We start from the raw sequence: 11,420 nt of genomic DNA on the forward strand, positions 1-11,420 counted from the left end.
TCATTACATGTTTAAGAAAACCAACATTAATAATGTATTAATAATTTCTACCAAAAAAAAAATAATGTATTAATAATTGAAAATACATCAATTAAATTTTGAAATAACCTTCAATAAAAAATACTATTATTAATGATAAATAAAGTTCTCCTTAAATCATTACTTTTCACAATCAAAACATAGGAAAACCCCAAAATTGCAACCCAAAAGAACACAAACTTACAGCTACAATTGCGTAACATCAATTTGCCGGCCTCGTCATCGAAAGCATCTTCGAATTGCTAAGTTATATGGGAGGCTATTGGATGGTGAGGTTGAGGAAGATAGAAAAGGTACAGAGAGAGCTGGAGCAAGAACGACGCCGATGTTCAGACAGAACAACGATGGTAAGAGTTTTTTGTGCTAAATTATTTGTCCGATGTTGGGGGGAAAGTGAAAGTTGCTAGAGGAACTCGATTTGTTAGTGTCGCTAAAAGGAAAAAACTATTAATGAGGATTTTCTTATTTTTTTTTAAATAAGGATTTTTTTTATTAGACTTTAGTATATAAGTTTCACAGTTAATGTTAGTAAATTTATTAATTTTATTAAAACCAATTAATGAGTGTAACTTTAGTATAATTCAACAAAAAAAAACTTTAGTCATTAATAATATGGTTGTATCATTTACACCCATTAAATATATTGAGAATACAGTTTTAATGATGAGATTTTTAATTCATAAATTTTAGTAATTAAACCTCTTTGTCTTGTAGCGAAAGTAGGCACGCATGATAAGCTCATCCCGATCGTTGATTCATTGCAATGATGAATGACTGTCATATGTGTCTTGAATTGTAATTGGTTGAAAGGGGAAGAATGACGCGGGGTGAAAAGGTGAAGATATGAATCAAAGAACATAGGATTGAAAGTGAAAGTCTAACGGTAAAGAGGAGCAGTAACATGTATTTAAATATAGAGCTGTAACGGCTAGTTGGAAGCAAAAGTGAAAGTGGATGTGAAATAAGATTAAATATAGTGAAATTGAGTGAAATAGTATTTGTATGTCTTTATGCATACGAAAAACATATTAAAATTTGTGCAGCCGATTTAATTAGTACGTTGATCCTCAGCAAGAGTGATACTCCATAGAAGGTGGCTGAACTAAGATACTCCCACAAAACTATGGGTATCAAGAGGAATAAGTTGTTCTTACAAAGGACCGACGCAAATGACAACACTATTAATAACAAAAGGCCGATGCAAATGACAACACTATTAATAACAAAAGGCTGATGCAAATGAAAACATTATTTGCATTGGTCTCTTACAAAGAACTGACACAAATAATTCAACTGATATTTGCATCGGCACATTTAAAAGGCCAATGCAAATAATACAGTTATTTGTGTCGGTTCCTATTAAGAGGCGGATGCAGATACTAAATGTCATGACATTTATATAGGTCCCAAACAAAGGGTCCATGCAAATGGACCTTTTGTATCACACTTTACAAGGACCGATGCAAATACATCGATGCAAATGACCAATTTTTCATTAATGTACGAAGCTTGTTTTAGACATCGACATCAACAATCTATGGCAGTAAGGATTCAGTTATGAAAGTAAACATAAAACTTATGACCAGTTGATCATATTGCTACCAAGCATCAAATATCGGGTATCAGCTATAATCTGATAACGTTTTCATGGGAGGATCAAAATTTCAATCAATGTGGTGTGCCAAACAACAACATGTACGTAACTTGAGCTCTTCATAAAACAAAATTTGTTGAATTGATTTTGACATTCAGTTGAGTTGACACGATAGGGAATGGAAGGGAAATGAGAAACGATGGTAATTCTATATTAAGGTCATGTTTGGCAAGTAGTTGTTAACTGATTATCTTTTTTATTAGATGATTGTGTAAACTTGTTTGGTAAAAACTTAGCTGATTGTTAATAGTTGTTTGTGTAAATAACAAATAAGGACATGATAAAGCATTTATTTAGGGTTAAAACGTAGTAATTAGGGTAAAAATATCCTTCAAAAGAAATAGACCCAATAAGTTTTTTCAAACCTCTTTTCACCAAACACCACTATAAGGTTTGACTAGTTAAAACTTTTAAAGTGGTTCAGACCTCTAATTTTATTGCAAAAAGGTTTTTACCAAACACCAAAATGTGACAACTTTTAACATTTGCACTGAGAATTAGAGTTAGGGTTTTTTCTAAAGAAAAAAAAAATAGAATTAGGGTTTTGGTATTAAAGACTTTCCTTTAACATGGATGACTTTCCTATTTAATAATATTAGAGAAGATATTCTATTATGGATTAGGTAGGCAATTAAAATAGTGGTGCTGTTTTGTTGGAGACTAAAATGTTATTGGCCAAAAGGGTCAAAAAAGGACCATAAATAAGGAGAAAGAATGCCATAGAATGAAAAATAGATGATTTGGAGAAAAAGGACACACCTTTTCCAAACGTGGTCATTAGCCAAGGCGCGTAACCTTAAAAATAGTATTTTACTCCTCTTTGTTTCTTATATTATAAATATCACTTTGAATAGCTGCTTTGTTTGCTTCAAAACTAAGTTAATTTGCTGCAATCAATGGAAATCCCATCCGCCAAATGCTTATCTGGACTGGTGAGTATAATTTATAAAATTGTTATCTTAAAAATGATAATTCTGTGTTTTATTATTCTAATAATGATTTTGTTTCTATTGATTACAGGAAACATTGGAGGATCCATTTTGTAATTACTATCCATACGAAATATCTATTCTGGATTATCCAATTGATGATCTTGATTTGGAGTCATTTTCTTGTGAGGATAATGATCCAATAACTTTCAATTCTCAAAACATGATTCAAACATCTCAAACCACCATTCAGAAAAAGACTAATACTCCATCTTCTCACATTATCTCCTTTGACAAGTCATCAAAACCATCTCCAGCTTATGGTTTAAACTCAACCATAAACCCCAATAATCAAATGGAATCTAACACTTCGTTTGGTTCAACCCAAGATCATGTTGTAGCCGAAAGAAAGCGTCGCGAAAGGCTTAGCCAGCGATTCGTAGCTCTTTCAACCATTGTCCCTGGCCTAAAAAAGGTACTTAATTACATATTAATTTAAATTCTCTTTCGTTTTTTTTTTTAATTTGAAATGAGGTTAAGTAGAAATGTGGATTATGCAGACGGACAGGGCATCTGTGCTTGGAGAAGCAATTAATTACTTAAAGCATATGCAAGATCGTGTCAAAACATTAGAGGAACAAACTGCAAAGAGAACAATGGAATCTGTAGTTTTTGTGAAGAAATCTCAGGTTTATGCCGACGATGAACTGTCGTCGAGCGATGAGAACTTTGATGGGTGTTGTGAGCAAACTCTGCCTGAGATCGAAGCAAGAGTTTCAGACAAGAATCTTCTAATTAGAATACACTGCGAAAAGCAAAAAGACTGCCTACAGAAAATATTAAGCCAACTTGAAAAGATTCCTGTAAATGTCATCAATACAAGCGTTTTGCCCTTCGGAAATTCAACTCTTGATGTAACTATTGTTGCTCAGGTACGTTAATATGTTACGTGACATCAAATTATTTCGCTTGACGTATAAATATATAAATAATTGTGTTAAATCAATTAAACCTTATGTTAAATGAATAATTTCAGGTGGAGGGTGAATTGTTGATGAAAGTCAAGGATGTAGTGAAAAACTTAAGACAAGGTCTGCTAAATTAAGGTCGGACAGCTAATTCAACATCTCTCTAGACTGCTGCTGGGTTCCATTTTTTCAGGAAATAATGGTTTTTTTTTTATGCTTTGTTAAGCATTTTTTTTATCCTGGTTGACTCGTTGACCTCATTTTAATTACCCACGTGTTGATATAGAACCTGCAGCGTTTTTTTTTTCTGTTCTTTTTTTAGAGGTTACCTGTTCAATTTCCTCCCTCTTTCCCTGTTATGATGATGAGAAATAAATTCTATGTTATGATATAGTGTTAAACAATGACATTTATCTAGAAGATCGATGAGTTCTTTTTGTCCCTTAAAATATTTCTTTAATTGCGGACAGATCTTGCATTTTGTTTTCATATATCATTATATAATTTTCTGACAACTGGCAACTATTTTTTTTGTAAGAAAAGAAAGGAAAAAAACAAAACCAACAAAAAACCTACACCGGGATCAGTTTAGGAAGGCTGACTCCAATCCTATCCTCTAGGAGAGAAGGCAAAAGAAAAGAAGGAGGAACAGATAGGGTAGAAACACCTAACATTCTCCCATGCCCAGCAGCTGCTAAGCGATCCGCCACGCGGTTTTGCTCCCTAAAAATATGGGAGAAATTAAGATACTCAAAGGCAGGACGAAGCCTCAAAATAGCTTTGATGAGATTCTGGCTCTTCAGACAAACAGCCTGGCTATCTGAAATCCTGTTAATAGCCTCCAGATTATCAGATTCCACCGAGAGCTTTTTAACACCCATGCGAATGGCGAGTTTAATACCTGACAAGATACCCTAGAGCTCCGCAGAAAAGGAGGAGCCCGTCCCCAAGTTATGGGTAAACCCCGCCATCCAATTGCCACCAGCATCCCGAAGAACTCCTCCAACAGCAATTCTGCCATTGCTAAGGCAGGAGCCATCAGTATTCAACTTAGCAAACCCTTCTCTAGGCTTACTCCAGCCAACTAGCAGGATCTCTTTATCCGAGGAGGGGCGAACAAGGGAATCTCTTTCAAAGCTTTTAGTAATAACAAAGAGCTTCTTCGAGAAGAAAAACAGTAAATCAGGAATAAGGACAGCCTTACCCGCAAATAATTCTTCATTCCTCCACTTCCAGATTTGGTGACAAGTAATAGCAAAGAGGATGGCACCGTGCTCCATGTTGGCCAGCAAGTTCCCCTTGGCTCCTTGAGAGAACCAGTCCCCTTCAGAAAAGGCCATGAAGGAAGGGAGGATGTGATGAGGGAGGATCCCTTCCCAGATCTTCTTACTATTTGGGCAATCCCTCAAGGCATGGCACAAGGTTTCCACATTGCCTCTGCATCTACTACAGGCACTAGACTCGGTCAAGTGCCTTCTGTGCCTATCCGCATTCGTAAGGAGCCTGTCTTTGATACCCAGCCAAAGGAAGCTCCTGATACGGTAAGGGATCTTGAGGGACCATATGGACTTCCAAATCTCCAAGAGAGGATCAACCCTATTAGGGGTAAAAGCTTCATAGGCCGATTTACAAGAATAAGTACCATTATTCGTCAAGGCCCAACAATGTCTATCCTTATCCTCCTCTTGATTGCTAATCTTCACTCCTCTAATGTTAAGAAGGGTCTCCAGACTAAAGAAAGAGTCGAACTTTGACCAGATCCAGTCTCCCTCCGAGTCCACCACATCAGCAATTTTCCAGGAAAGGAGATCAGCCGACGGAGGGGCATTACACACATCAATCAGCGGTTTATCACCAATCCAGGTGTCATACCAGAAGCTAATAGATCTACCATTACCCACCTCCAGGCCAATCCCCGTACAAAATTCAGCAAACACGGCACTGAGCCCTTTCCAGAGGAAGGAACAGCTAACAACCCTCTCCTTCGGGCCACCAAAGATTCTATCTTTCCGATACTTCCCGCACAAGAGACGGACCCAAAGAGAGGAGGGGCATTGCCACATTCTCCAAAGAAGTTTCATTAACAGGACTTTATTATTGTCCTTTGCCTGCCTAATACCAAGACCCCCCCTGTTTTTAGGCTGGCAAGCTTCCTTCCACGGGACCAGGTGAACCTTTCTCCCATCTCCAGACTCACCCCACAGGAAACGCCGATTTATCTTATCCAGGTCACTAAGGACAGGCTCAGGAAGCTTACAGGCCTGCATGATGTGGTTCGGAGCAGCGCAGTTAACTGACTGGATCAAGGTAAGGCGACCTGCAAGGGAAAGAGAATTAGCTTTCCAGCTAGCACACAAACCATTAGTTTTGTCCAAAATATCCTTGAAAGAGGCTTTGGAAACCCTGTCACTGTGAAGAGGAACCCCAAGATACTTCCCCAAAGAGTTCATCAGAGGTATGCCAGAGAGCTCACTCAGTCTTCTGCACAAGCTATTGTCCATATTTTTGGAACAAAGCATACGGGACTTTTGGATGTTAACCTTCTGGCCAGAAGCCTCGCAAAAACAATCAAGGATATCCATAACTGTTTTAATTTGCTCCTCATTACCCTCAACGAAAAGCATGACGTCATCAGCAAAGAGTAAATGGGTAATAGGGGGGCAATGTCTGTTGATAGAAACAGGGTGGAGAGTCCCTTTGCACACCGCCTCTTGGATCAGGTGAGACAGTCTTTCCATGGAAATAACAAAGAGGAAGGGACTCATAGGATCTCCTTGACGAATTCCTCTGGAGGGAGAAAACTCATCCGACATGTCCCCATTGATCATGACCTGGAAAACAGGAGAGGAGATACACTTCTCAATCAAAATCCTCCAGTTCTCCGGGATGCCAGCTTTGGCTAAACTATCCAGAAGAAAGCTCCAGTTCAATCTATCATAGGCTTTCTCCAGATCCAGTTTGAGGGCCACAATCCCTTTCTTACCTTTCTTAATCTTCATAGAATGGACAACCTCCTGGGCAATAACAACGTTATCCATCAATTGTCTACCAGGAACAAAGCTCCCTTGGTTCTGGCTAATTATATCCGGAAGGATCTTCCGGATTCTATTAGCCACAATCTTAGTAATAGCTTTATACAAAACATTACAAAGACTGATGGGTCTCATCTGGAGGAAGGAGGAAGGCTTAACAACCTTAGGAATCAAGACAATGAGGGTTTTATTAACCGACCTGATATCGTTAGAGCCACCAAAAACACCTAACACAAAACTGTATATGCCCTCCTTAACAGTATCCCAGTGTTTATGATAGAAACTAGCGGGGATACCATCAATCCCAGGAGCCTTAGTGGACCCTATGCTAGAGAAGGCCAGATCAATCTCTTTAAGGTCAATAGGATGGAAAGCATCTTTAATAGCCTCCTCCCCCAAACGAGGAAAGGAAATACCAGAGTGGGCACTCTCCAAGTCCACAGCTTCCTCTCTAAACAGGTCCTTGTAGAAATCAAGGGCTGAGCGACGAATGTCTTCCTCCTCAAAAATCCACTCGCCACTAGCGTCCTTGATAGCATCAATCCTATTCCTCTGTCTCCTAATGATCGTAGAGAGATGAAAAAACCTGGTATTCCGATCCCCGTCTTGAATCCAGGCCTTCCTAGACTTCTGGAACCAAAGAAGCTCTTCCTGTCTAAGCACAGCTTCCAACTCGTTCTGGAGAGCTCTAAGGTGACCATTTAAGCTATGGTCGAAATGAGCCTCCAAGCAACGCTGAACGCCTTCCATCCTCCTCAAGAGTTTATTCTTCCTCCTGATAATATGGCCAAAGATGTCTTTATTCCAAACAACCACCTTCCTTCTGAATTCCTCAGCAGCGAGGAGAACATCAGAGTGGGGATGCCAATTGGTTTTCACGAAATTCCTAAAGTCGGGATGAGAATCCCAAGCCACAAGATATCTAAAGGGTTTGTTACCTTTCAGCCGGTTACCTTTGACCAAATTAATGAGGATAGGGCAATGGTCAGAGTGACGGAAGGGGAGATTCAGCACCTTGACCTCAGGAAACCTACAGATAGCCGCAACATTAGCATACACCTTATCCAACCTCACAAACAAGCTATTTCTTTTCCAGGTAAATTTGTGGCCAGCAGCACCCAGGTCTGAAAGCCCACACAGATCCATACTACGCTTGTGGTTAAGGCACCGGTTCACATAATGATTACCCCCTCCTCTCTGATCACTTAAAAGGGCAATATCATTAAAATCCCCGGCCACCAACCAAGCCTCCACCATGTTAGAGCTAATAAAATGAAGGATCTCCCACAACCTTGTACGATTAGAAAGAACAGGATCGGCATAAACAAAGGTAACAAAGAAATGTTTATTACTAGGGTAGCACACCTTACTATGAATGAACTGACAGTCCATACTAACAATATCAATATTAACAAGACCTGGCTTCCAAAAGAGCCAAATCCCCCTAGCCCGGCCAGTAGCCTCCGATCTGACACAATTCCAATTCTTAAACTTTCTAACCACCTCGTCTGCTTTGGCTCCACTGACCTTGGTCTCTAGAAGAACAAAACAGGAGGGGTTAAACTGTTTAATAAGATCATTAACATGAATGCGGGTTGCCTTGCTCGCCGCACCTCTAACATTCCAAACAAAGAAATCCATCAGAAAGGAAGACTACTAACACAAGCCCAAACCCTAGATCAGGTATTTATTCGGGGCTCCTGAGAGCCTAGAGGAAGTCCCAGAAGGTCCCCTTTTAGCCCAAGAGTCTAACCCATTAAGGTTCTTCTTAGGTTTCACTTTAAGTTTCTTCATGTTCATCTTACTCACTCCTATAGCTTTTCCAATAGGAGCATCCACAGGAGGATTCAGAGAAACAGCCTTACTACTCGACCCTTCCCCTGTAGAAAGGTGAGACTGGGAGCTCCCTTTATCCTTAGCATCAGAGACAAAGAGGGGGTTAATAGATTTACCCCGACTAGAAACAGGCTCGACCGATTCCAGACCAGGCATGCTCAAATCAATCTGTTCATTGGAAGGGTCCGATTCCCGACCTTCCTCCAGGGACAAGACACCGAACCTAGACCCCGAGCCAGAAGCTGAGACCACACCAGCCTCACTCCTCTTCTTGATATCCGGGGGTCTGACCTTGATCTCAGGGGCAATCTGGAGCGTAGTCATCTTCCGACTAATATCTGGCGGATGAAGAGAACTAACATTAGCACTTGGCTTCCTTCTCACTGACCTCTTGGCCAGCATCCATGGCCCAAAACTCCTTTCTTTCCCCTGACTTTTCTCAGCTCCACCTATGATAGGTTGCATCAACTCCTCCGCCTCCTTCCTCTTCTTAGGACATCCCTCAAATGTATGGCCAAACATACCACATTCAAAACAGATATTATGTATACCTTCATATTCAATATGAAAAACCTTATTCTGAATACAGAATTGAGAAAGAAGAGGCTTAGCAAGATCAATATCAATACAGACCCTGGCAAACTTGCCTCTTACTGCCCCAATGGTAGTCTTATCGACATGGTGGACCTTACCAACCAGGCTACCAATCTTGTTCAGGAATCTATCACTATAGTATTCAAGAGGAATGCCTGGGAACCTAACCCAAGTAAGGATTCTGTTAACAGAGCAGTCATGGGGGTCAAAATTTGGGACCCAAGGTCTCAGAGCCAAAACATGATTGGAGATAATATACGGTCCACCATTGACCACCGCATTGTAATCCTCAGCCCTTGTGAATCTAATGACATAATAGTCATTATCAAGGTCAGTGATGGTAACCTTCCCTTTCTTAGCCCATTGAGCCTGAATCCTCTGGGCAAAGTAGTTGAAACTGATTCTTTTCCCCAAAACAGTGACAATTAATGCCAATTTCCACTTGGATCTCATGACCCGCTTGTCTTCTGAGGAAAGACGGATCCTAGGACACAAAGGGTTCTCAGGCTGACCATCCTCAGAATCGGAATCGGAGAGAAAATCCCCATCATCGTTCTCAAAAGTATCCTCCTCCATCATGGGTTCCTCCTCCACCACCCCTAACAACTTATCCCTCCAGGAGGGAGCTCCCCCATCCTTTTGATAACCTTGGGCATGCTGGCCCTGAGTAACCCGAGTGCCTGGGGATGAAACACCTTCCATAGTTTGTCCCGGAAGTAAAAGACTTAAGTCCCCCGGCACAAATGCCTGCACGGCTTGCGCGGCCTGCGCTGCCTGCACGGCAAGCACGGCCTGCGCGGCCAGCGCGGCCTGCGCAAGCCGCAAAGAATACCCTGCTTGCGCGGCCGGCACTCCCAGAGCACCAAGTGCAGGACGCGTCCCCCCCATCACAACGTTCTGCTCAACCCCACGGTCCACAGCCGAAAACATCGGACCTTCTCCTTCCCCAACGCCAGACGCGGCAGCCGCAGAACCCTCCCTTCCTTGATCCAGATCGGCCACCCCAACCACCGAAACAGGCACCGAATTAACCAGATCCGCCTCCCCACCATCAGCCCACTCCGATCTACTACGATCCCTGGACCGATCCCTCGGTCTTTCGTTACTCCGCCGTCTACCCCGAGGAGATCCTTCCGATCTCCATCATCAGCCGCCCAAGCCTCCTCTTGTACCAGATCTGCACCCAGCCCGCGCCCCGTAATCGGACTCGCCAGATCCAACACCGGCCTTCCGCCCGCCTTCACCGACCAATCCACCCTTCCCTTCGCAGTCGCCTTCGTCATCGCCACAGAGAGAGAGAGAGAGAGAGAAAAGGAAAAAGACTCGTATTTGGAGGAGTCTATTTTATTAGATATAACTAATTGAGAGAGAGAGAGAAAAAAAATTGAGTTATAAAATTGATCCTGTGTTTTAGAGAGAGAAGAGAGATCTGAAAGAGAGGAGATAGATCTAAAAGAGAGAAAAAGATCTAAAAGAGAGAAATAGATCTGAGAGAGAGAATATAGATCTCAAAATTCTCCATCTTCATAAAAATTCTTCACCATGACAACAGATCTGAGAGAGAAGATAGATCTGAAAAAGAGAATAACTGGCAACTAGTTGATAATTACTACTACAAATTATATATATATATCTGAAAACAATTATTGCGGAAGTCAACATTGTGTTTAAGAAAAAGATAATAACATGTTAATTTGTTGGTTCTTTAGTGACACGATAATTTTTGGATGTTGCTATTTATCGCCTCATTTTTCCTACTTATCGTTCTAATTTGGAAAATTTTATCCATTTAATAAAAAAAAATTGAATTTATTTTTAAAAAAACGTCAAGTTTGGCCTAGACGGGTGTTTCACCCGCCCAAGCTATAGTCTGGGCGGGTGGATGACCCGCCCAACCAATGGTGTGGGAGGGTGAAGCACCCGCCCATCCAATGGTGATACAGATTGAAAGCGATAAATGGAGGTTTTAATCGTAAACCAACAAAGAGTTTCTTCTCTAGCTAAACTAGAAGGAGTGAATCCCAATAACAAGGTATAAACCTCGGTTCTCAAAGAGAATAATGTTTGATTGATAAAAGTTGTCGTCATTCTTACAAAATGAGGGTTTAAATACTTCCCCTTAATGATAACAAAAGACAAGGATTACCCCTACTAGGGTTACAATAAGGCTATCCCTAAAATGGTAAAATAGGTGATACGCCCCAACAAACAGTACATTGGTATAGGTACGGATTGTCAGGGTTGTTGGTGAATTACTTCGGGAGGAAGTAAACCTAGAGATCCGCCTAGGGTAGATGTTGATACGCCTCCTTGCGTACTCCTAGATTCGCCCCGCTTGCTTGTCCTGGGGATCCGCCCTCCTAGGTAT

The 11,420-nt window shown here is 41.1% G+C and overlaps 1 protein-coding gene across 1 annotated transcript; it reads left to right on the top strand.

The window, feature by feature from the left end:
* Positions 1-2,472: 2,472 nt before the first annotated feature.
* Positions 2,473-3,997, top strand: LOC136230426 (transcription factor NAI1-like). Its single transcript, XM_066019489.1, has 4 exons — positions 2,473-2,625; positions 2,714-3,097; positions 3,183-3,554; positions 3,659-3,997. Exons 1-4 carry the CDS (start codon positions 2,590-2,592, stop codon positions 3,725-3,727), a joined length of 861 nt encoding a protein of 286 aa, XP_065875561.1. The 5' UTR covers positions 2,473-2,589; the 3' UTR covers positions 3,728-3,997.
* Positions 3,998-11,420: the final 7,423 nt, after the last annotated feature.

This window comes from Euphorbia lathyris, chromosome 5, assembly GCF_963576675.1.
Source record: "Euphorbia lathyris chromosome 5, ddEupLath1.1, whole genome shotgun sequence".
In the NCBI taxonomy this organism is placed as follows: Eukaryota; Viridiplantae; Streptophyta; class Magnoliopsida; order Malpighiales; family Euphorbiaceae; genus Euphorbia; species Euphorbia lathyris.

Excerpts from the sequence above, each read along its gene's own strand:
- LOC136230426 (XM_066019489.1), top strand. The coding sequence starts at position 2,590 with ATGGAAATCCCATCCGCCAAATGCTTATCTGGACTG. Across the intron at positions 2,626-2,713 it reads CCAAATGCTTATCTGGACTG|GAAACATTGGAGGATCCATT; the intron begins GTGAGTATAATT and ends TATTGATTACAG. Across the intron at positions 3,098-3,182 it reads TTGTCCCTGGCCTAAAAAAG|ACGGACAGGGCATCTGTGCT; the intron begins GTACTTAATTAC and ends TGGATTATGCAG.